Source organism: Scedosporium apiospermum (assembly GCF_000732125.1).
Source record: "Scedosporium apiospermum strain IHEM 14462 chromosome Unknown SEQ_SAPIO_0176, whole genome shotgun sequence".
Classification (NCBI taxonomy): Eukaryota; Fungi; Ascomycota; class Sordariomycetes; order Microascales; family Microascaceae; genus Scedosporium; species Scedosporium apiospermum.
This window is the reverse complement of record NW_015971877.1, coordinates 404,544-429,346: the sequence shown is the minus strand read 5'-3', so window position 1 is coordinate 429,346 and position 24,803 is coordinate 404,544. Positions and strand designations below refer to the sequence as shown.

The 24,803-nt window shown below is 51.1% G+C and overlaps 7 protein-coding genes and 2 pseudogenes across 7 annotated transcripts; 4 read left to right on the top strand and 5 right to left on the bottom strand.

The window, feature by feature from the left end:
* Positions 1–333: 333 nt before the first annotated feature.
* SAPIO_CDS10662 (Two-component system protein B) lies at positions 334–4,062 on the top strand (the record flags this gene model as incomplete). Its single annotated transcript, XM_016784215.1, has 2 exons — positions 334–2,173; positions 2,324–4,062. 2 exons carry the CDS (start codon positions 334–336, stop codon positions 4,060–4,062), a joined length of 3,579 nt encoding a protein of 1,192 aa, XP_016638451.1.
* A 2,445-nt stretch (positions 4,063–6,507) lies between these two features.
* On the bottom strand, positions 6,508–7,642 carry SAPIO_CDS10661 (Mitogen-activated protein kinase maf1; the record flags this gene model as incomplete). The annotated part of the gene is made up of 2 exons (XM_016784214.1): positions 6,508–7,500; positions 7,637–7,642. 2 exons carry the CDS (start codon positions 7,640–7,642, stop codon positions 6,508–6,510), a joined length of 999 nt encoding a protein of 332 aa, XP_016638450.1.
* A 2,627-nt stretch (positions 7,643–10,269) lies between these two features.
* On the bottom strand, positions 10,270–11,277 carry SAPIO_CDS10660 (uncharacterized protein; the record flags this gene model as incomplete). Its single annotated transcript, XM_016784213.1, has 5 exons — positions 10,270–10,299; positions 10,555–10,829; positions 10,947–11,064; positions 11,172–11,205; positions 11,267–11,277. The coding sequence occupies 5 exons, from the start codon at positions 11,275–11,277 to the stop codon at positions 10,270–10,272; spliced, it is 468 nt and encodes a 155-aa protein (XP_016638449.1).
* A 1,073-nt stretch (positions 11,278–12,350) lies between these two features.
* SAPIO_CDS10659 (Glutamate-cysteine ligase modifier subunit) lies at positions 12,351–13,469 on the top strand (the record flags this gene model as incomplete). The annotated part of the gene is made up of 2 exons (XM_016784211.1): positions 12,351–12,376; positions 12,530–13,469. 2 exons carry the CDS (start codon positions 12,351–12,353, stop codon positions 13,467–13,469), a joined length of 966 nt encoding a protein of 321 aa, XP_016638448.1.
* A 444-nt stretch (positions 13,470–13,913) lies between these two features.
* On the bottom strand, positions 13,914–14,696 carry SAPIO_CDS10658 (annotated as a pseudogene; the record flags this gene model as incomplete).
* A 1,416-nt stretch (positions 14,697–16,112) lies between these two features.
* Positions 16,113–16,939, top strand: SAPIO_CDS10657 (annotated as a pseudogene; the record flags this gene model as incomplete).
* A 546-nt stretch (positions 16,940–17,485) lies between these two features.
* On the bottom strand, positions 17,486–18,209 carry SAPIO_CDS10656 (uncharacterized protein; the record flags this gene model as incomplete). The annotated part of the gene is made up of 3 exons (XM_016784210.1): positions 17,486–17,529; positions 17,604–17,649; positions 17,721–18,209. The coding sequence occupies 3 exons, from the start codon at positions 18,207–18,209 to the stop codon at positions 17,486–17,488; spliced, it is 579 nt and encodes a 192-aa protein (XP_016638447.1).
* An 873-nt stretch (positions 18,210–19,082) lies between these two features.
* Positions 19,083–19,743, bottom strand: SAPIO_CDS10655 (uncharacterized protein; the record flags this gene model as incomplete). Its single annotated transcript, XM_016784209.1, has 3 exons — positions 19,083–19,279; positions 19,350–19,442; positions 19,653–19,743. 3 exons carry the CDS (start codon positions 19,741–19,743, stop codon positions 19,083–19,085), a joined length of 381 nt encoding a protein of 126 aa, XP_016638446.1.
* Positions 19,744–20,271: 528 nt separating this feature from the next.
* Positions 20,272–23,749, top strand: SAPIO_CDS10654 (FACT complex subunit SPT16; the record flags this gene model as incomplete). The annotated part of the gene is made up of 5 exons (XM_016784208.1): positions 20,272–20,448; positions 20,570–20,654; positions 20,723–20,844; positions 20,917–22,522; positions 22,644–23,749. 5 exons carry the CDS (start codon positions 20,272–20,274, stop codon positions 23,747–23,749), a joined length of 3,096 nt encoding a protein of 1,031 aa, XP_016638445.1.
* Between the last annotated feature and the right edge of the window lie 1,054 nt (positions 23,750–24,803).

Sequence of the window (24,803 nt, the reverse complement as noted above, 5' to 3'; positions counted from 1 at the left end):
CGCTTTAGTATCTTTCCCTAGTCGTCCGATTATTAACGGGAACAAGACGGAGTGTTGCACTTCGCCAATATCCCCCTGTTCTCCACTGCCGAGTAAAACGATTCCTGTCCAAGTAGGTGCGAGAAGGAACCTGAATATAGGACGACGTGAGCCTCGAACGAACCGCCGAAATACCAAACCGACGACCCGCGCAATCGACGGCATTCATAATCTGCGCCGCTGCTCAGCCCCGATTGGGAAAGATGCTTATTAGATAGCGGGAAACGTCCGGCCTCGTATCTTGTTGCTGCAACCTCAAAAAGTCAGAGAGGCAAAGAATAAGAAGAGGAAAAAATGCGCATCGCCATTCGCGAACAGCTTGTGCTTCTTGTCACCTTAACCGTCCTCGTCGCTCTCGGTGTCGTTGCCCTCCCAACATGGTTTTTCGTCCATCGTTTCGTCATCGAAGTTAGGAAAGATGCCCTCTCCCTAACCGCCTCCCTCAAGGCCTCCAGAATCACCTCCGAGCTTGATCTCGTCCGCTCCAATTGTCGCACGATTGCTTCCCGTCTCCTCATCCAGGCTGGTTTGAAGGAATGGAGCAACGGCACCCGCACAGATTGGTCCCAGGCCAGGGAAGATCTTGCCATTGCTCTTAGCGCCAGATCGCAGACGAATCTGTTGCAGGCCAAGATTTACACTCGAGATGGCTCCGGTGACGAGGGGGGCATTGTAAACGTGACTGGCATTAACAGCCCTAGCATCGAGCTCCCCTTCGGGAATCCCAGCGGCGGGCCTGTTTATCTAGGTGACGATAGTATCTTCGGCTTCCCACCTCAGCTCTATCCCAATATCACCTACGTGAACCTCAACACGACGAACCCGAGCAATAACCTTACCGAATTCGACGCCTTTGCCTTCGGGTCTGTGGACCTGACTCAACCCTCTGGCTTGCTTCTCGGGCCCCTATCCGTCAACGAATCCTTTGCCCTCATGTCCCTCACTCTCCCCATCCGAGATAACAACCAACTCTCCTTTCCCATCGGCTTTCTCACTATAGTCGCCTCGGCTGTTACTCTTGTCAATATCGTTCAGTCGCGTGAAGGCCTAGGGACTACTGGCATAGTTCTTTTAGTCGGCCCCGACGAGCCCGCGAACCGCTTCAACCAGACGGTGGCGCAGGCAGATATGCCGCAGGCAGACCCAGACGCCATCGGCGACAAGAACCTTTTCAAGAATGTCCTTGTCCACTATCTTCTGCCCGCCTCCAGCTTACCTGATCAAGAGGATCGCCATCCCACCAGGACCTATGCGAAGCGCACCAGTGAATCAAATTTCCCTCTCAAGGACTACCCCGCCGCTTTGCGCTCATGGACTGAACGCATCGTCTCCGTCAACAATGCCAGCGCCATGCTCTCGACGACGAATGAAGAACACGCGAGCGTTGCTGTCGGATTCGCCCGCACCAACAGCACTCTTGCCAACTGGACGATCCTGGTCGAGCAGACGAGGAAGGAGGCATATGGCCCTATTATGACTTTGCGCAAGATTCTCTTAGGCTGTGTCTTCGGAACTGCTGGCGTCATTTTCGCTCTCACTTATCCCTGTGCGCATATCGGTGTCATGCCGATCCGGAGGCTCAAGGCTGCGACGGAGAAGACGGTATCCCCCCCAGGATACGATGACGACTACTTTTCTCCTAGTTATGGAGGCGGTAATGGCGAGACACCTGGGTCCGGCCAGCACTCCCAGAGTTCCCAGGGCTCTATTAAGGGCTGGTTCTGGAAGATGCTGACCTGGATGGGCTACAAGCCTACGCCGCCCTCAAAGAAAAAGCCCGAGGATTCCCTCGATTCTTCACGACGCGTTTTCAAGATTCCCGGCAAGGTTGTGGACCGGAAGCACTTCATTACTGACGAGCTGACGGAGCTGACAACCACCTTCAATGACATGAGCGATGAGCTTTTGAAACAATACACCCTGCTGGATGAAAAAGTGGCGGCGCGGACACGGGAGCTCGAGGTTAGCAAGAAGGCAGCCGAGGCGGCGAACGAGAGTAAGACGCTCTTCATTGCAAACATTTCTCACGAGCTGAAGACTCCATTAAACGGAATCTTGGGCATGTGTGCCGTTTGCATGGAAGAAGATGATCTCGGCAAGATTAAGCAGTCGCTGAGGACCCTCTATAAGTCAGGTAAGCTGAGACTCTCCTTTCTTATGTATTTTTTCCCCCCTTCTTCTCTTGTCTCATTTGCCCGGGCTCCCAACAAATACCCTTTTTTTTTGCTATCATTTGCTCCATTATGATGCATACATACAATACTAATGCAAATCTCCCGCCTAGGCGACCTCTTATTGCACCTGCTGGAAGATCTTCTCAGCTTTTCCAAGAACCAAATCGGCCAGCAATTGAGTCTTGAACAGAGAGAGTTCAAACTCGCCGATATCCGCTCGCAGATACTGATCATTTTCGACAAGCAAGTCCGCGAGGGCAACGTCAACTTTTCGGTCAACTTCCTCAGCACCGACAGTATCGATTTGGAAAACGCAGGCACGGAACCAAAATTGCCCGCCATCGGTCCCCAGGGAACGGGCAAGCTGAAGGACATGTGTCTATGGGGTGACCAGCACCGTATCCTGCAGGTCTTGATCAATCTTGTTAGCAACAGTCTAAAGTTCACGCCGAAGGGAGGCAAGGTTCAGGTCCGAATTAAGTGCCTGGGTGATGTGGAAGAAATCCCCTCAGGGCCGGGCGGCCATGGAGCAAGCCGGTCGTCATCCACGTCTAAGAACTCTGGTAGGGGCCGCAGCAGGATAGGATCTACGTCGACTCGTTCAGCGAGCTCGCGCGGACAGGGGCAGGGGCAGGGACAGGGCGGATACGTAACCCCTGAGCAGATGAAAGGCACTGCTCTCTCCATCAACCCAATGGAACCGAAGCAGTCCTCGCAGGTGTATATTCGAGGCCGGTCGCCCACGCCTCCCCCGGCCAACGCCAAGTCGTACCTGTTCGAATTCGAGGTAGAAGACTCTGGTCCGGGCATCCAGCCAGAGATGCAACAGCGCGTGTTCGAGCCTTTTATGCAAGGCGACCCTGGCCTCAGCAAAAAATTTGGCGGTACCGGCCTCGGGCTGAGCATCTGTCAACAGCTCGCGACAATCATGGGTGGCAACATTACGCTAACGAGCACTATCGGAGTTGGGTCTACTTTCACGATGAGAATCCCCTTAAAGTTTGTGAGGGATAGGTCGTCGAGTACAGCGTCCAGCAGCATCAAATCCTGCTCTGCCAGTATTGACGGGATCGAAACGGAACCAGCGTGCAACTCGGTCGCCAAAACGAACGGGGAAGGCAAGTCAACGCCTGTGCTCGATACGCAGCCAAGACTAGTTGGATTACGACAGCCGTTCTTCACATCCACGCCGACCCCGTCGCCTCCACCACCGCCTCAGACGACGGAAGCCAAGATGGCGCGGGTTGAGACGGCGCTGGCGCGTAAGACAAAATTCGGAGGGGGGAAGCTCAGGGTGCTCGTGGCGGACGACAACTCGACTAATATCGAAGTCGTGAGCAGGATGCTGAAACTCGAGGATATCTACGACGTGACGATTGCCAAGGACGGCCAAGAGGCATTTGACAGGGTGAAAGATGCGATGGCGGACGATCGGCCCTTTGATGTTATCTTCATGGACGTGCAGATGCCAAACCTGGATGGGCTGCAGAGTACGAGAAAGATTCGCCAGATAGGCTACAAGTCACCGATCGTGGCCCTCACGGCCTTCTCGGAGGAGAGCAATGTCAGGGAATGCATTGAATCCGGCATGGACGAGTTCCTCAGCAAGCCCATCCGGAGACCGGCACTCAAGCAGGTGCTGAAAAAGTTTTCTACCATCCCCGAAGAGCCCGAGTCGGCAGCGACGACGCCTGGGGAGACGACGGCAGGGAGCTCTGTCATGTTGGGCGGATTGTCGTCACCGCCAGTTGTTAACGGTAACCTCGGCGGCGAGAAAGACGGGTTTGAAGTTGTCGAGGACACGACTACGGACAGCACGGAAACGCCGCCAAGTTCCATTAGCCGATGATGACGATGGCATAATCCTAATGTGATGAACCGGGAGTAAAAAGAGTTGGAGGATTACGGCAGGGACGGACAGTTGGTGTCCCGTCCCCTTAATATCGAAGCGGATCATCATGAGGGAAAGATAGCGACGGCGAAGATTGGCGTTTTCTTTTTTTCTTTCTTGGATTTTGCGTCATTAATCTCTCTCTCGCATCGAGTCCGGCGCCGGCGTTTTATCTTTGGTCCTCTTCCATGCGCATGAGGAAGCTTTTTATAATCGATTACTGCTTGGGAAAATCTAGGAGTACAGAACGGGGTCAAAATGGAGTCTTGGGGGTTTATATTCGTTGATTAATAGGTTTCACTCCGTCCATACCTCTCGGGGAATTTTTCCTCTTTTTTCATATTTATACTATATTATGTTTCTTCTTCTTTGATACTCCTTTGTTAGACCAGATTCTCTCATCTTTTGTGAAGAGATATCCTGTGTTTTTGTTTGTACAGTAGCCGCAAAGGCATAGTGAACCATGGGAGCCTCGGGGAGATTGCTCTCTTCCAAGCTGACACCAATCAATATCAGTATATAGATATATTACGTCAATTTCACACTGAGAGACGCAGCGCCCGTCTCTAAGTTGAATCTTGTCCTAACTTTTTATTTTGATTTATATATATATATATATATATATATATATCTTTTTTTTTTCCCTTCTTACTTTGCAAACATCATGCTTCTCTCCCGGATGATTTATCCCTCACGGTTGGTTCTCAGAAACTGTGGATAACACAAAAGTCGGTGCGCCCAGGAGTTTTCTTCTCCAAAGAGTGTTTTCTCTCGGTGGTAATGATGGTCGAGACGAGCTGTTGGGAGTGTTGATCAGATCTAAGTGCAATTATGGCCAGGGTACAAGTATATGTCAAAATAAGGTGCGGTTTGCTTACGTACAACCAAGGTAGCTTGGCCGAGGGGTTAAGGCGCCAGATTTAAGAAAATACCTCGCTAAACTGTTCGCTCAGGGCTTGGTACCTCTTCGAATCTCTGGTCTCGAAAGAGTCGTGCGTTCGAATCGCACAGCTACCATCACCTACCTTTTTGCACGTCTCATTGATTTCTCCCTCAACCCGCTTCATTTTATTTCCCTTATTTACGTCGTCTGTCTCTCATGCGATGACTCCCTTTTTTTTTTTTTTTTTTTTTTCCCCTTTTTTTTTTTTTTTTTTTTTTTTTTCGATTTCTAATATTTTGGGGGTATATTTCTACTTGCCATGCGCCATGAAGGCCAGTCATGGGCAGGAGAAGGGATCTTTTTATATCTTACCGGGGGAAAAAAAATCGCGAGGAGGGAAAGCGTGGATATGTTTCAACCTGGGGAACGAAGGGGCAACAAAAAAGAAGCAAGGGTTTAAGGAGCAAAAAGGGTATATGTGAAAAAAAAAAAAAAAAAAAAAAAAAAGGGAAAAAAAAACAGCCCTCGGCTAGAGGGTTTGGATCGCGAGGGATATGTTACCCAACACAACGAATCTCGAGGGTATGGGGTTTTCGGCATTCGATGTCCTAGATGTGAGGTATCTCCGATGGACGGAGTGTCGGTCTTCGTGTGCGTTGTCAGTTCGCAGGGCGCATGAAAGAGAGCATCGTCATCAACCGACGCGTCATGTATGAAGGCCCAAGGCCGAACTTGACCCTACAAAGTATGCGTTGGCCGGGATCATGCAAAGTCGAGGAATAGACACGACGGGGATACAAAAAAGGTCGTCATACTTCATTGGCATTGAAACTAATATCATTTCAACAATAGGAAACCAGAACGTAGCAAAAACAAAAGCATAGGGCATGGCCCCCGTGCCCAATCCGTCCAAATGTTCCCGTCATTGATCTGTAATCCGTACATCCCGTCCGATCCCAACCTTTCCTACACCCAACCCGGCATCAATCGATCCTCGTGGCCGTATCCCTACTTTCTTCCACCAAACGCCTCTCTGCTGCTAAACTGACAGATATCAAATACCAGGGGCCAGTAATAGACATAATGAAAAGTAAACAGGAAAAAGAAGTCAAGGAAAAAGAAGTGACAAAGGCAGTAACAACTATTGAAATAACTCTCGTACCGTGAGCTCGTGCAAAGAACGAGCCTTGACCGAAAGTTGGAAATAGGAAAAGACAGCAGAGGAGGGGAAATGAAGCAGTCTCGGCATGACAGAGTGCAAACCCGTTTGCTGTCCACTTCCTCCGTTTCAACACTGCAACACCACAGAAAACAAGGCCTTGATCTCGCAAGGTTCAGAGATAATTAAAAACAAGAACATCCCAGGCCATAAAAGTGTAGACCTAGGGGGAGGACGAACGAGATTGAAGGGCGAGACAGATCAAAACTCAAAGAAATGGAGAAAAAAAGGAGCCCGTTATAGCCGGTAAGAGATATCCTTAGTCGACATGTACAAGATGGCGGCGATGAGGATGGGGAATTTAGAGCTCCATCCTTCCCGCGATATCCTCGCTCATGCCGCGGGCTTGGGGACTGTAGTGGTCCAAATCCATATCATCATCTTCGAGGTCGTAGTCGTCATCTTCAATGTAATCGTCTTCCGAAAACTGTACGAGATCGCCGTCTTCTCTCCGATTCCAGAAGAAACCATCGTCCTCTTCTTCCTCGTCGTCATACGTCTCGGCGACGGCGGCGTCTTGCGCACTAAGCCAATAATTCGCGCGTTTCGTCGCGCCAGGGTCCATGGCTCTTGCGCCTCGCTTTCCCATAGCGGTGGGGTTAAGCATCGGGCTTTGCGAGCTAATGACCGGGACGACGCGAAGATATAGATATGCGACGCGCTTAAGAGTTCGGTTGAAGAAGAAATAGTGCACCGACCAGATGGCACTCTCGTCATCTTCGAAAGGGTCGACGTCGGGCTCGTAGTTGAAAATGGTACACTCGTCAAGGCGCATCTCCTTGTCGATGAGCGACCAGCAATGCTGGCTCCATATCGAGGTCGGCGCGTTGGCAGCGGCGGTGCTTTTGCGGGTGTCTCCGCAACCGCGTACATTTTGGAGTATCGAATCGAGGTTAGCCATGATACGCCTCAGGCTGCGCTCGCGCTTGAAGTCGCCCGGTCGCAGAACGTTGGAAAAGTCGTAGTGTGGGTGGGATGCATTCAGCGTCGCGATGAGATAGGCAAAAGTTCGTCGGTTCGCTAGTTCAGAGAGGGGTCCGAAGGCGCTCGGTTGCGAAAAGAGGCTCGGCGAGGTGGCCATCCAGGCGGCCTTTTGGGGAGGGGAGAGGCTTGCGCCAAGTCTTAAGAGTTCGGCATGTTGAGAGTCAAGGTCATCGTTGATATTCTTGTATAACTTCTTATCCGAGCCGGTCGATTTCGTCGTGTAGAGATCGCAACCGCCGGTAACGTTGCAGTCCGGCGTGTTGAAATTGAGCGCACTCGTAACAGAGTCGAAGGCTGGAACTGGGAGGTACTAAAAGGAGCTGTTGAGCGCTATGGATTCACTTCAAACTTTGGAGAAGCCCAGGCATTTTCAGCACCGGGAAAAAGGGACCGAAAATACACGGGCGCGGTGAGGCGGGAATAATGAAGCGGGTGTTCGCGCATACCTTCATCGTGTCGGATGTTCTGTTTTCGACGCCCGACCGGAGGCATTAAGTGGAATTGACTACAGGAGGGGAGAGGACAAAGGAGGGCGAAACGAGCGGGGAAATCGAATTGTGTCTCTCGCTCGCAGACTGAGAGGTGTCCGAAGAATCGGGTTCGAACAAATGGTCGGTGAAGTTGGGTGATTTGGGAATTGAAGTAAAACTATCGCCTTTCCGTCGTGATGCGAGATAAGCGATGTTTATGATGATCCGGCCAAAGAACCGTTTCCGGTTGAGAGATTGATGAGGTTTACGTTGACCGCGCGTTGTCAGAAGATGACGTTGTTTCGGCGGAACTTCATGCTATGCAGAGGAGATGCAGATGGGGAAAGGAACGGGCGAGTTGCGGGTCAGCGAAGATATATATCGATAGCAATGCTTGGCGGAGCAAGTCGGGATGCGCTGGGCGGCAGCGATCAAATGAGAGCCCCAGCAGTCCGGGTGTGTGAAACGCCAATGGATTCTCAGGCGATTAGTGACAGGTGAGAATGGCCAGCTCCGACCTGGTTGAAGCCAGCTGAGTGGTGAGATCGTCGTGGAGGTTTGAGGGTTGGGTTGAAGTCTGAGAGAACGAAGAAGAGGGGAAAAGCAAATGGGTAAAAGGGTAGCTGGTCGTGTTAGCAACTGATAGAGCTAGAGATCAACCATTGATCTTGCTGGCTTTTGTGCTTCACTAAAGATAGATAGACACACAAAGCAACTTGAGTGAGATGCTGTGTTGACACAACATATCGGAGCCCATCATCGGCAGTATGACCACCGACGCACTGTATGGAGTACATAACCATGAAGGTTCAATCAGAGCGCAATCAAGGTAAGTAGTGTACCTCAAAGCCCACAGTGCCTTTGCTCGTGTTCAGTGGAGTTGAGCTGCCACTGATAACAGCTGATCAGTAGATCGGTACCATAGTTAAGGAGGGGCAGACAAGTACCCAGAACCTCCTTTTCAACTGGTAATATGTGCAGCACACAGTACATGTACATAAATACCTTGAAGCAGAAAATGTTTGGACTTAGGAATTGGCGACGGAGGTGCCTGCGTAATTAGCTGCCAGCCGGCGCCCTGTAAGTCAGCGAAAAGAGTCGAATCACTCAAACGCCGGCAACAAAACCATTGATCAATTGATCAATGATCGATGTCAACAGCGACATGCAATGATGCAACACAGAGCGCGAAGCATCTGCGTTAATTCTGGTCCAGTAGAATAGGCCACACACCCTCCTGAATATAGCACCTGATCTCGGTCGTTAGCGTTGAGAAACTGTGACTTGCAGGGTCGAATCGGGTGGGGGAGGAAGGACAAGGTACGGGGTACGGGGTACAAGGTACAGTGCGGACTTGCCGACACTCCGCGGCTTCCTCCGTATTTGACTTTCAATGTCGTAACTCGATCTTGGACAATTGAACTTGGGTCTAATGCATCCCCACACCGTCCTGGTCCAGTCAATGTGTCAATGTGGTGCCACGGTCCCTTCGGCATCCGCCTCCGCGTCATGTTCCTCGTCGACTTCCACTTCCGTCAATTGATCCTTCGCCAGATCGAAAGGGGGTGGAAATGTCAGCATCCCACTAGACGAATAAAACGGCCCACAAAGCCACACGTGTAAGAAGGTGTTGGTGAAGCTCATCCTCACTGCTATCTCGCGGCGATTGAGGCATCCTGCGTTGTTCGGAAGCATAGTGACCGGAATAGGGTCCGTTCATACTTCGATCTCCGCGGTCCGCACCATCACGCGTAATGTCTCGCCAATTTCATTGATGGAACACTCAATCGATCAAACACTAGTTGATCAGGACCACGATTGGGTAAAGGAAATATTAGGACGAGGTGTGGGGGATTTCCAGGGACAGCAACAGCTATAGCTCATACGCAAGTAGAGCCAGCCGTGAGCTATAGCTAGCCAGCCGCCCCCAATCCATCCCACATAGGGCCTCGTCCTTATCTTTGTTGACTGTCTTGTCTTGGAAGGAAAAAGAGAAGTCGAGGATAGTTTATCTATCCTCCAAGAACTATACAAGTACACAAGCCCCCCCGCCAATTATGCTTGTCCATGTTGGGTTGTTCTCCCCCTCCACCCAAGTCTTTCTGACTTATCATTCTCCTCCCACCGTCTCCCCGCCCCGAAGAAGACAATCCGAGACTGCCCTATCCGCAACTGCAGGCCATATGTATGGTGAGCCCGTTGGTCGATCCGTTGTGGTGTAGTGCTTTCCTTCGTAAACTTGATAACGCTCCTAAAAATCCGAATTCCGATGGTCATTGGGTATCGATGGTTTCTGCGCTGTCCTAGCTTCGCCATATTCATTACGTCATTTCTATTTCTTTCCGTTGGCTTGGTGTTATAGCATGCCGGCATCTTTCAGTGCGCGCTCAACTTCTTTCGACGCCTGTGTTTGTTGGAACCCAAGCAGAAAAGGAACGGAGTTCATTAGCCAACAACGATCATCAACCGCATATGGCGCGTAGGGACTATGGCAGGCCAGAGGATCCACCATCAAGCTCCGATGTGACTCAAGAAACAGCAATAGCGGGCGCTCCTTTTTTTTGTGAAACAAGTTGGCTGAGGCGAGGCTCAGAGAAACAACCCGGGTATTACATGATCTTGGTGACCTCATCCTCGACCTGAACGGATCATATCAATTGTCAGTCTCGAAAAGGAATGTTCTTCCCTCGGGCCCGACCGCGATGCCCTCTAGGGGGAGGAATGTGGCACGAGGTACTCGCCAGGGGAGAGGAGGAAGAGGAGAGTTGTGACAAAGAAAATAGTGGGGGACCATCCACAAGCCCTGTACTCCTACAGGGGGAAAAGAAGGGGTGAAAATAATAAGAAGCGGCGTGATGTAGAGAGCATTCGAGCCCTCAATCACAGAAACATACCTCCATATCTTCTAAAGAGTCCTGTTGTGATATGCACCGGAGCACATTCTTCTTGCTGCTCTCCTGTAGCTCGCCCGCGAGCAGGAGCTCGTCTAGAATGTAGTACGCCTTGGTGAAGGAAAAGATGATGTCGAGTTCGCATACGTTTCCGTAGTACTTGTCCATCTGCTCTACGTATCGGTGGATAATCTCGAGTGTGATGAGTTCGTTATCTTCTGACGAGCAGCCGGCGATGAAGAAGAGGGATGCATATCGACGATAGACGATCTTGGTATCTGTTCCGGCAGCCTTCTGTTAGAGGATAAGGCTCGAGATAGAGTGATCGGACAGGAGAGAGAGGGGAGAAGGGAAGGCGGGTTGGGAGGAGCACGCATCGCCAACGAGCCACGCACCTTTGTATTCGAGGAAATTACACATCCGCGTCCGCCTAGCCAGCACGAGTTGCGATACATCCTTGACAATCTTGGCCTTCTCCTTGGGTGATAATGTGGTAAACCATTTTGCAAGGCGCTGCAATGGTCCTCAAGATTAGTAACGGATCACTGGAGCCTAGGTTGATGCTCCTTAGGAGGGTAGGGAGGCGGATGAAAGGGGGGGCAGCTATTTGGGACACGTACGACTTTGCCCTGTCTCGAGAGAAGAATCAAGTAGCTATCATCCACGGTCAGACCGGATCGAAGTAGACACAGATATTTGAGAAGAATATCCTTACTGAATCGCCATTGTGGTATGCAGTCAGGGTTGGGTGGGTATCAACTTGGCTGTTCTGGGTTGGGGTTGAAAAGTCCTCCTCTCCAAGTGGGGGATAGGTCAAAGTGTGAAGTCCGTGAGTAATGTGATGATCAAAAGCTTGGAATTAATATGGCCAGCTCAACCAGAGGAAAGCCAGGTGTCTACACCTGTCCTATCAATCCAGCACCGCGGTTCCAGAATCCCAGGTCTCCTCCCACCCGTCCTCGTCTCATCCTCACGCCGCGCATCGCCGCTTTCCATGCGTCGGAGTTAGGATAACCATGCATTCTAAGAGTGGCACGTTCTCTTGGGCCCTGGCTTCCTTACTTTAGCTCTATGTAATCAATTTGAATCCATCAAGGTTGACCTGAGGTTTGGCAAGGCTTCGATTAGTTTTGGTCGGTTGGAGAAAGAGCACAGGAAGCTAAGATCATAGTCTAAAACTTGACCTGGACTCCCCTCCACAACTACACTACTGCCGAAAACTGCGAAGCACACTATCGCGTGTAGGGAACTCAAATTTAATCTTCGGCTCTTGAAAACGACGAGCTATCCCGTCCGATTTGCCCCTCGAGGGACCCCCACAACGCGTCGGCGGGGTGGGTAAGACAGCGCTACTGTCCATTTTCACTACCTTTTTTTCCCTCCGGCGATTTCGACCTTTTAATTGTTTTCTAAACCCCCCTTCTCGTTTAAGTCCCGAGACCTTGATAGTTCACCTGTGCCGGCGTTTTACTTCGACTCCGAGAGTTTACATCGTTGTCGCACCCTGTTGCTTGAATCTGAGAGGTATGTCCACTTGATGTCCGGGGTTACAACGGTCGAGAACTATTGTCCGGGTTGATGACATATTTTTGAGGATATTATTAATTATGTTGCGCTTCTTCTAGGTTCCTGTTCTGCGCGCCTGCCATTTTCAAATCCCGACGACTGAAAAAAAGAATCCCCCTCTTGTCTCCTTGAAACCTCAGGCGCTCGAATCGCAAGGACGTATCCGAAAGATCCCCAGCTTCATCCATTTCCCCCCTCCCATAAGAAGGTGTCTTTCGCGGATCACATCAACAATGACGAAGTTGATCCTGTCTACAGGGTATATGCTCCCCCCACCTGTGGCTTTAACACCCCACCATCTTGTCACCTTTGCGAAAGTCGTCGCGCCAGGGAAAAAAGAAAAAAATAAACCCCTGCTTGGAGTTCCTCTTAATTCCGTCTGCACACGATCGCTGATTGGTGATTTATATAGAAACATTGTCTCGGGGGGGCCGTCCATTATCCGGAAGCCTGGCACCTTCAGATCCAATCTCGAACTCACCAATTCCTTAAGAAGCAACTTCCTTGCTGCACAGCAGGATTACGCCGAGGCGCCGGACCGTAGGAACGGTAACACGAATGGCGCAAACGGTGCGTCGAATGACGCGCATTCCTCTCCCGCGCGCCGACGACCCGCGGTCGAGGCCTGGACAGAACGCGACGGTCCAGTCCTCTATGTCCCCCGCATAAGCTGGTCCGTTGCGGGGTTGCACGAGGAGAGGAGCCAATATGATATCACTCTTAAGCTTTTCTTCCTGCCTGATGCTCCCGTCCACGAACGCGCCCAGTATGTGACGGAAGCTCTAAGTCTGGTACACAAGGAGCTCGGCATTACGACCATTGATCTCCTAATTGCGTCGTTCCCCGGCATGTCGTTCGAGGGAGACTGCGAATGGGAGGCCGATAAGAAGAACGCAACCCAGGGCAATCTCGACGAGGAGGTCGCTACGTGGGCTATCCTCGAGGAACTCTACAGAGAAGGCATCATCAGGGGCCTCGGAATAGCCGAGTTCGGCTCGGAAAAGCTTACAAACTTCCTAAAACGGGTTTCGGTTCGACCCGTCGTCGATCAGATCAACATCCGCGACTGCTGCAAGGTGCCCCCGCTCCTTACGAAGCTCGCCATGGAGGAGAACATCGAGCTCTATGTGCACACGGACTGCACCAACATCCTTCCAAGTGGAACGTTGAGAGAACTTTTGGGCCGCGGCCCTCAGGGCGCTTCTGTCCTGGCCGACGTGGATGAGGGCATCGCCGGCCTGCAAGGCGATATCATACCTCAATGGGTCGTGAAGTACACGGCTTTTGTTAAGAACAGGGGTGTAATTGAGAACAAGGGTTACTTTGCTGGTGCTGAAATTATAGATGGGTGATTCGGAGTTTGGTCATGTTGTCACGTTGCCATGTTTCGCGTTCTCATGTTTTTGTCGCTTCTTTTTTTCTCTCTCTTGCTTTTCTTTGTTTTCTCCGATTTTCTCTGCTCCCTTTCTCTTCTAAGGGACTTGTTCCTTAGGTTGAACGAGGACGCAGTGGCATTTTGTGCGTCTCGAGATACGTTGGGTTTTGCATTGGTCATTCTACACTGGGCGGCTGTTATGAAGGGAATGCATCCATGGATCCCTTTTTCTTTCTTCTGTCTCTTACTTACATGCGTGCATGGTTTGCATATCCGCGCGCAGAGCGCGATTATTATTGGGAAATGAAACTCGATCATCAAGTCTCATCTTTTGTCCCTCTCTTTCTCTTGCCGTCTTTCAACCTCGAGTTCACAAACGCAGGGATACATGTAAATAGAAGTTTGAATCCCCTGGGGTATCTTAACCAATCATGCTTCGCTTCCTTCCTCGAAGCCTAACCTCCTCGAGCTTCTTTATGGATACATTTGCTTGCTTAAACGTCTCCTTGTATCCTTCTAGAAGCTCATCGAACAAGACCTCAGCCCGTGGATGTGTGCTCCCGAACGCCCTTTCAAGAACGTACAAGTCCACGGCGCGGTCCTCGTCCTGGAAGCTCTGACTCGCGAGTCCAAAGTCAATCAACACGATCTCGCCATCCAATATCCCCTTGCCCGTCGCTTCCGCGGCCTTTTCTTCTCGTAGCATCATGTTACTCGTCGTTAGATCCCCATGAACAACCCCGATCTGGTGCAACCTCCCCACCGCGCGGCCCACCCTCCTCATGAGATCCTTGACGTGCGCATCGACGCTAGCATCGGCCTCGAGGTTCTGTAGCAGATATGTATTCAGCGCCGCGCGGACTGGGTCGCCTTCTATCCATTCGACCGATAGACATCCCGACTTCTCGTCGATGGCGTAGACGGCGGGCACGGCGATGCCTTCGCGGCGACACTTGACGAGGATTCGGGCCTCGGAGATGATGCGGTGGCGCGTGAGGCGCTGGTCGAGGAGCGGATGGCGGTATGGTTTTGGGAGTCGGTATTTGAGAGCGCAGGGGAGGGAAGGGACGAGGTATGTCGTCTTGTAGAGTCGGCCTTCGGCGCCTTGGGTGATCAGGGTTGGTGGGGTTGACGCGGGGTATTGGAGGGGTTTGGGCAGGGGGAAAGTCGTTGGAGCGGTCGGCTCCGGGGTGCCAGTCGCCATTGTAAGGGATTGCGTGGAGGGATCCAAAGTTATTTTGCAGTCTGCATCGGAGATTAAGCTGTGATGTTATCTAGAAAGGCTCGGATCACTGTGAGCTAAGCAGGCTGTTGAAGCTTGAGGGATCAATGAGGTGTAGTTGTGTCGAGCAGCAAGGCGCAAACATTTGACGAAATTTACTGAGATACTTCGTGCACAAGGTCCATTTTGGCGGGGTAAGGCCAGCCCCAGGCCCCAGCCCTCTGGCCCTTCAGTGGGGGTCACACAAGACTCGGCACTAACTTCGTCTTGATTGATGGAAACTGCAAGTCTCGATGGCAGCTGCCCTGGCAGCCAGTTGAGAATTGAGAGACCACAGCCTATAGAGACCAGATCCTTCGGCATGGCTCTACGAATCAGGGAATGTGGCAGACAAGCATTTGGTCAGTTTTTCAGGTGGGACAATAATAATCCCCTTCAGTAAAGTGTGCGGGAGCGGCATGCAGGGCGGATCATTTGATGGGCGAACCGACCATACAGATCGATTGTCGAGCCCTGAGGGTTCCCACAGGTCAACCCATTCTCGGCAGGCACTTGCGGGTGGGACGTCATCGACTTTGTACGTGATAAATTCTTCGGCCTGCAAGTTCTAGAAGGATTGGACGAGACAAGAGGCGAGGTCGGATGCGTCGGATGAAAGCTGGGACAGTACTCAGCAGAGAAATGAGTCGCATGCCAGTCGTGGTGCAGATTTGTAACGACGGGTGTTGACAAGTAATACATTGGGAATGTCGGCGACACTCTCGAGAGTGGAGGGTCTCGGTGTCATGGGTGGCTCAGAGACCGAGACGAAGACTTCGGCGGTATTGGTGGGAGTGGCAGGGTATCGTCGTTTGTTCCGGCCTGTTGAGCTGGGCCACCTGCCTGACTGAGATTGATTCTGTCGCCGCCCGCCACTCGCCACTTGTCTCCCGCTTCTCGCACACTACTTCGTACACTGCACTATTTCGGTCATGCAGATGCAGGGGTGGTTAGGGTATCCAGGTCAAGCGCAACTGCAACTTGCATATCGTGGCGGCTACTTTTGCAAACGAAGGAAAGAAGAGACTGCTACGATGGAGTGATAGGACCGACAATTCATGCAGCTGGCGGTGGGCCGGACCAAAAAGGACCCCCTTGTCGCCTCCTCACCTCGCTTCGTTGAGAACCTGCATTCTTCTTCCTTCATCGTTTTATTTTTAAATCTTCGTTTGAAAGAATCATGTGCCTTTCGCATTCCTCCCGATCCCATTATTGTTGGAATTCCATCATCGATATCCTTTGACATTCCTGGCGCATATATGACGATACGAAGAACCGAACGCTCTCACACCGCCGGACCCGCCGTTCCCATTCAACTGCCCCTCCTCTAATTCTCAACCACCAGAATCCCAGCCACCCATGTCCGAGATCGCCGTGCGGGACTGGACAATCGTCCTCGTCCTCACCGCCCTCTGCCTCAGCATCGTCGTCCTCGGCCAGATTCTCACGACATACACATCGGCGTACCTAGCAGCACCGCAAGAAGTTAATGCCTTCTTTGACACCATCGAAAACTCCATACTCGAAAATGAGAGCTACGACCTAGCCGTGGGAAAGGTGGTAGTTCTTGAAGACAAGATACGGCTGAGCCGGCTGTTACGCGAAATCCAGAGGAGCGGCGATGACTTAAGGGAGGACCTTAACCGGCTTTTGGAGGACGACTTTGACAGCAATGGCACGCCAGTTTTGCGTACCAGCTCGAGGTTGTTGTGGGCCTCGAAAAAGAAAACACTAGAGGACCGCGTTCGACGGCTCGATCAGTTGCGGATGCGCTTCCTGGTCTTGTACATGGGTGTCATTACAACTATGTCAGCGAAGACCGTAGCCTCGCCGCCAAAGGACCCTGAGAAGTCCGTGGTCTTGCATGGCACCGATGAAAATGGTTCTCCGCGTCGGGCACTCGCGAAAGCTCTCACGGAGGGCATCACCAAGCAGCCACTACTGCGAAGACTCACCACGCAGGCCATCAGTCATAATAATGATACCGCTGGCGTCCATAAGCAAAACTGGTTTGGTGTAGTTCAGGAGCTGCAGAAATCACCCAAATTGCAGCAACGGCACGCTTCAATAGAAACGGCCATGTCTGGGACGCCATCCCCATCCTCGACATCACCATCTACTGTCCGACTACAAAGGATTGCACCGACGAGCGACACTCCGAAGGCAGACGCAACATGAGAACATGAGTGGATACTAAGACTGAGAGTGAGACGCGTTGAACGCAGCGCGTGGTCTGCGCACTCTCTCAGCAATAACCAATTTCTTTATTCGGCGTTTGAAGGGGGGCATATATATATATTTTTATGAGCAATGAGCAGCATCTTTTCCACCCTCTACGAAGACTTGGGCTGGCGTTACAAGCGTTTATAAGCGAGCCCTGGAATTATTCCGATACACGATGAGTTAATGAACAGCACTCATAGACCGGATTCGATACCCTTGCACAGGCGAACTTTCCCACCCATATGGACTCTTCTCACCCATTAATTTTCTACGATGTACATGCTTATGAGCATTGGCGGGCGTTGTTAAGGTTGTCAATTTATTGTTTGGGGATGAGGCGCCCATGAGGAGGAGTCCCGCCACGGTTATGATGGCAATTGCATTTCATTGCATTTCATTGCATACATTCATGTTCCCTCTTCGTGTTTCCTTTCTCTTTTCTTATTTCGTTATGGTTACATACCCCATCATTGCGCGGCATTCTTTTCACGACAGGATTGGGCCAATAATTAATGGGCAACCGCATCCGGACCAAGACCGTTCCTCTCTCCGACTATGACGAGGGAGAGCAGAGTAGTTAGCGTTGGAATATAATCCTGCTATCGGGATTGTCTTTGTTTCACTTACCATCTAATGCTACCAAGAATCGGCTTACGCAGTTGTAGCAAGCGATCTAGGTGGAATCAGTCTCAGCACGCGAAGCCAAATAAGAATCATCTGCAAAGGAAAAGGAATAGCACCTACGGTAGCCGTAATCTCTACCACTTCCTGGTCATTAAACAGCCCCCTGACAAGAGCAAACGTCTCATCCGCCACCTCAACCTTCCTCGTCATCTCATCCGTATACACAAGAACAGCCCACTCCTTATCACTCACGCCCTCAGGCCTCTCCTCCCTGCTCAGCGGCTCCTGCCTCTTAGCCACCTCCATAACCGCCTCGCTCACACCGGCCTTGACGGCGAGGGGAGCGTGGTGACCCCACTCATACCAGGCGCGGTTGCACACGGCGACGCGCGAGATGGCGAGCTCCTTGATGTCGTCGGCGATAGAGGTGCGGGTGCGGACGGCGCCGAGGAAGGAGTTCCAGCCGTCGGCGACGGGAGGGGAGTGCAGGAGGGTGAGGTCGAGTGCTTGGAGAGGGCGCGGGGCGCGGCGGGCCCGGATGCGGGAGACGATGGCGGCGTCTTGCTCGGTAGTAGTGGGGGGTGGGTCGGGGACGTAGGGGAGGCGCATTTTGAGGGTTTGTGATGTTGTGAGGGCTCGATAGATATGAGGAGAGTGTATTTGCTTGAGAGGTCTATGCAATTTTTGTTGAAGATTTGAAGGGGACATTTACAAGTGTACGACGTAGGATTGAGGTGTGAGGAGATTGGGGGTAGTTAGGGTCTTAGTGGCTAACTTGACATGGACGGAGGACGGGTTCGGCATCGGCAGCTGGGGGGTGGTGGGGTTGACGAAGGAGGAAGGACATTGCTTAAGCCGAATTTCGCCAAGTGTCGGCCTATTTACGAAATAGGTATTTTGGATTCTACTTCATTGTATCCTTTCCACCCCAATTTTATCTTAAGATTACCAGCTTCTTCTCCCATAATTCTTCAGTGGCACTGAACGGATCCATCAATTGATAATGTTTCGATGTTAGACGAGACATTGGACCGGAATCGTGGTGGGGTAGTGGGGTTAGTTACGGTGGGGTTCGAGGGCATAGGCTATATAGGGAACAATAGTACATAGGATACCTAACGGTTCGATGGTGTAGTTGGTTATCACGCTTGTCTAACATTCCTATGGATGCTGGACACAAGAGGTCCCCAGTTCGAGCCTGGGTCGAATCACTCGTTCTTCTTTTTGCATTTTTCTCCGAATTTTGCCAAACACAACTGACGCAATTTGATACTCATTTTTTGCCATTCCTGAGTGGTAGGTTTCAAGCGCAATAGTGAATAAAATAAATCTCTCCTTGTAGGGTGAAGTCTGAGAATAGTTAGGTTTGCGTAGAAGATCTTATACAGTTGATCCTTTTCTTTTTATTCTTTGCTTTATTGAGTTTTAGTGTAATCCTCCTCTGTCCATCTATTAGGAGCGCACCTGACCATCCAGCCTATCCTACAGAGAGCTGCTTGGATCCTTGTTTGTAGCACCCTCGACGGTTCCGACGATGTTGTACCTCTTGGAAAAGAAGGTGTACCAGTCATCAAGGGTCTTCTTCTCCTTGTCATCCAAGTCAAACCAGTCCGGTCGAACATCCTCGGTCTTCGTTGACATCAGGCCCAATGCCCTCGAGGCATCCTTTCCGGAGAAGGCTACAAGACGTTAGCTCACATGCTTGGCGAATAGTGAAGCAAAGCAGTGGCAAGGTAAGGGTAGGCAAACCTGAGTAGCTGCCGCCGGGCTGATACGCTTCCTTGCCAGAGACATCAAACACTATGCCCTTGATAGCCACATAGCAGGGCTGTCCATTAGTGCCTGTTCGGCGTTTGTTTGGTTAGCGTTGTCTGTACTCGCTTTCTTTTTTTCCGCCACGAGGATGCGCCAAGAGTTAAGAGGATCGAAAGATGGTTCCCATGGGAGGGTTTGGATGTTTGTATCAAGAGCGCTCGAGTTTATTTGGAATAAACATGCGCTTGACTCTCATGCAAAGATGACCGGAAAGAAAATCTTCATGGCTGCTCTTACCGTTGTGCTTTCCAAGCTCCTCGACTGAGATGGGTGTGTAGTTCGGCGGGTTGAGCTGGACTGGCTCCTTCGGTTCAAACTTGCCGCTCATTTTGGACGAGCCTATAGTAATTGCGGGTGGAGAAGGCGAATTTCAAAGGGAGGTTGAGAGAAATTGATGGGAGATTGAAAAAGAGAGACGTGAGCGATCAAGTTTATATCCGTTCTACGAAGGAAGTAAGTTAAGTATTACACCGCCGCGCGCTCCAAATATATTCGAGTCGACACTGTCGCAAACCATTCCAATGGGTCCCTCCCCCGCTCCCCTCAGCGTCGATTTTGATGGCAGATGCCGGGGACCTAGGCTCCTAAGCTTGTGATGGGCCAGAGCCAGACTAGCCAGGAGCTCCTGCAGGCAGAGTCAGAGTGGAGCTACAGGCCCCGCGTCATGACCAGGCCATTGTCACGTGACTGACGTACTTAACGCGCCGGCAATGCTTGAGCTTTGTCCTGCCGTAAATTTTCGCGTCACCTAAACTGGAACTCGAGGCGACATCTGCCTTGACCATCCTGGACCTTTCTTTTCTCCCCATTCTGGGCCAATCCATCTACCTTCGTCACAGTTGACCATCGATCAATCATGGCGGAGATCAAGATTGATAGCCAGCTCTTCCAAGAGCGAATCTCACATTTTGTGAGTTCTTGGAAGAATGATGCTCGCTCTAAAGAAGGCCTCTTTAATGGAGCTTCCTCTATCATCATCCTCATGGGCAAAGCAGAGGATAGTCAAGACTTCCACAAGAATAACGCCATGCATGTAGGTTCTCCAAATCCATCGCAGAATTCCTGCTTCTTGCCCTTTATTACATTCCAGTTTCTCTCTGAATCCTTTTTTTTTTCTCTTTGCCCCTTTGTGTTTTGGCTGACAAGCTTGCTAGTTCTGGTTGCTGGGATACGAGTTCCCCGCAACGTTGATGCTTTTCACGATGGACTGCCTCTACATTGTCACGACAGCCAAGAAAGGTAAGCGCGACTATACTCCATCTATCCCAGCAAGTCTTTGCGAAGCTCTGGGGCTAATGCGATTATAGCCAAGCATCTCGACCAGTTGAAGGGCGGCCGGTTCCCGATCGAGATCCTAATTCGCGGTAAGGACGCAGCCGAGAACGAGAAGATTTTCGTCAAGATCGCCGACAAGATCAAAGCTTCAGGCGTATGTATTCGATCAGAGTTGCCACGTGGATTGCAAAGTAAATTGATGAAGGCGCTAACGATGCCCTTTTAGAACAAAGTAGGAACGCTCGCCAAAGACTTCTCCCGCGGACCCTTCGTCGACGAATGGAAGAAGGTCTTCGCCGACCAATGCAAGGATGTCACCGAGGTCGATATTTCGCAAACGCTTTCCGTCGCCGCCTTCTCCGTCAAGGATGAGACCGAGCTCCGCGCGATGCGAACGTCGTCCAAGGCCTGCGTGGCCCTGATGACCCCATACTTCTTGGAGGAGATGTCCAATATTCTGGATCAGGAGAAGAAGGTTAAGCACAGTGCGCTTGCCGACAAGGTGGACAAGAAGCTGGACGACGACAAGTTTTGGAAGACTGTGCAGCTTCCCAACAAGTCCAAGCTCCCCTCCGATCTTGACCCTTCGCAGTTGGACTGGGTTACTGGCCCTATCGTCCAGAGTGGTGGTAAGTACGATCTCAGGCTCTCCTCAGAGGCGAACGACGATATCCTGCATCCCGGAACGATTATCGCGGCTATGGGCCTTCGATACAAGTCGTATAGCTCGGCCATCGCACGTACTTATTTGATCGACCCCAACAAGTCGCAAGAGGGCAACTACAAGCTCTTGTGCAACGTTCACAATGCTGTTCTCAAGGAAATCCGAGACGGCGTTGTTGCAAAGGACGTCTACGCCAAGGCTCTCAGCCTGATTCGAGCCAAAAAGCCCGATATGGAGAAGCATTTCCTGAGGAACGTGGGTTGGGGCATTGGACTGGAGACCAAAGACACGACCATGATCTTGAATGCCAAGAACAGCAGGACCCTTAAGGATGGTATGACCCTCTGTATCACAACTGGCTTTTCCGACATCGAGAACCCCAACCCGCAGGACAAGAATAGCAAGATCTATTCTTTGATGATCATGGACACGATCCGCGTCACCACGACCGAGCCCGTTGTCTTTACCCAGGAAGCTCCCATCGAGGCCAACTCGAACTCTTTCTTCTTCAAGGATGAGGAGGAAACTCAGCCCACTCCCAAGAAGGAGAAGAAGGATCATCGCGTTGGCGCAGTCGCCACGAAGAACATCACCCAGACGAGGCTGAGGTCGGAGCGGACGACACAAGTCGATGAGGACGCCGAGGCTAAGCGACGAAAGCATCAGCAAGAATTGGCTGCTAAGAAGCAAAAGGAAGGCCTTGGACGATACACAGAGTCTACCGGTGGCCAAAACGGTGTGGAAGTCAAGAAGTTCAAAAAGTTCGAATCATACAAGCGAGATAACCAGCTTCCTCCCAAGGTTCGCGATCTCAAGATCGTGGTCGACTCTAAGAGCAACACCGTCATTGTACCCGTTATGGGTCGCCCGGTTCCGTTCCATATCAACACGATCAAGAACGCCAGTGTCAACGATGAAGGTGACTGGGTCTTCCTCCGCATCAACTTTCTTTCGCCTGGACAGGGTGTGGGCAGGAAAGATGATCAGCCGTTTGAGGACGCAACGGCCCACTTCGTCCGGAGTTTGACCTTCCGTTCGGAGGACAAGGATCGATACACGGATATCGCGAACCAAATCTCGAATATGAAGCGTGACGCCGTTAAAAAGGAGCAAGAGAAGAAGGACATGGAGGACGTTGTCGAGCAAGACAAGCTCATCGAGATTAGAAGTGAGTATTACCCTAACTTCCTGGACACTTATACTAACCCCCCCCCCCAAAAAAAACACCACACAACACAACCCCCTCTCTCTCCTCCTTTTACCACGGCTTGCTAACTTGACCTGCCTAGATCGTCGCCCTCCTGTCCTTGATAACGTCTTCATTCGGCCCGCGATGGAAGGAAAGCGCGTCCCTGGAAAGTTGGAAATCCATCAGAACGGTATCCGATACCAATCTCCGCTCAGCACCCAGCAGCGTGTCGATGTACTCTTCTCCAACGTCCGCCATCTTTTCTTCCAGCCTTGCGAACACGAACTTATCGTTGTGATTCACATTCATCTCAAAGACCCCATCATTGTTGGTAACAAGAAGAAGACCAAGGATGTCCAGTTCTATCGCGAGGCAACGGACATCCAATTTGACGAGACGGGCAATCGCCGGAGGAAATACCGATATGGCGATGAGGACGAATTCGAACAGGAGCAAGAGGAAAGGCGCCGTAGGGGGGACCTTGACCGATTGTTCCACGGATTCGCCCAAAAGATTGCTGAGGCTGGTAAGAATGAAGGTATTGAAGTGGACATGCCGATCCGAGAACTCGGTTTCCACGGTGTACCCTTCCGAAGCAACGTCTTCATCCAGCCGACCACGGACTGTCTTATCCAGGTCATCGAGCCTCCGTTTATGGTTCTCACCCTTGAAGATATTGAGATTGCCCATCTGGAGCGTGTCCAGTTTGGTTTGAAGAACTTTGACTTGGTCTTTGTTTTCAAGGACTACAGTCGGGCTCCTTACCACATCAACACGATCCCGGTTGAACAGATCGAGGACGTGAAAGACTGGCTCGACAACTCAGATATTCTATACAGCGAAGGTCCCCTGAATCTCAGCTGGCCTACCATTATGAAGACGGTTACCGCGGATCCCTACCAGTTCTTCCAAGATGGTGGCTGGTCCTTCCTTCAACAAGAGTCGGATGAAGAGGGTGGATCCGATGAGGAGGAGGAGGAGAGCGCCTTTGAGATTGACGAAGACGAACTTGATGCCGCCTCTGAGTCTAGCGAGGAGGACTCGGATTACGGTTCTAACGTCTCCGACGAAGAGGATGAAGACGATGATGATGTTAGTGAAGATGAGGGTGAAGACTGGGACGAACTTGAGAAGAAGGCTCGCAAGCGAGACCGTGACAGCGGCCTCGATGACGAGGATAGGGGCCGAAAGAAGCGAAAGCATTAATCCCCTTGCTATGGCAAAGCTCATTCGCCGCACTTTCGTGTCCTGAGGCCCCACAGGCCCCTCGTGTATCATTGAGACCGCCGTTGAGACTGCCGGATGGCTTTTCGACCTTTTGGTGGTTTTTCATTTTGTCTGTCTGTACTCTCATTCTTCTTTTTCTCTGTTCAGCAAAATAATCGGAATTGGGACCAGGGTTTCCTTTGTTTTCGCTTTCCTATCATCTCAGTTTTTTCCGGATAGGGCAAGTTTTTTCATGTTTCCTGTCCTTCCATATCCCACTTTGTTGCGGAGAACCCCTTTTCTTTTTTCGTTCCAGGGGTCCTCCGTTTACCGCCCCTTATAGGGACTTTCTCTTCGTGTGTAAGCTACGAACAAAGTCAAATGGAGTTGGCGGAGTCTGTTTCTCTCATCCTAGTATCGAATCGAAGAGTTTGTCGAAAGAATTCATTAATTTCATGGAGTAAGCGTGAGCTTCGCCAAACCTTGCCAATGTGATACGCTTGTTTTTTCTTCGTTTTTGTAAAACCATGATATTCTATTTCCGACGAAATACTATGTTACGCGACCCAAACTCCATCCCAACTAACAAGCATGAACGAGGAAACAAGGTAAAAGAAAAACGAAGAGTCGTAAAGTCGATCTGAGTGTGCCGTCCATTCCATGGAATGGAAAGGATGAGATGCCAAACTGCCACGCGGTGAACGACAAACCCGATCTTTTTTTTTTCTCCTCATGGTGAGGATAGTGCAGGCATCGAAATATAGTTCAACGCAAGGGAATCATGTGCCCGAACGAGAAAAAGTAAATGGACCGAAAAAGAAAACCATGACGAGCTCCCTCCCTCCCTCAGTAGCAGAGTAATGTCGATAGCAACGTGCAGTCAAGACTTAACTCGCCATCGACGCATTTATATATTCGTACAATGCAAATAACGCGCTCGCGACAACTGACAGAATTTTGCAAGTTCAGTTGTACGTCCTCGCGAGCAAACGATCGTCGAGAGCATCCGCGACATAGCGGGCTCTCATCGCGAACCACAATCGGGGATCGGCCG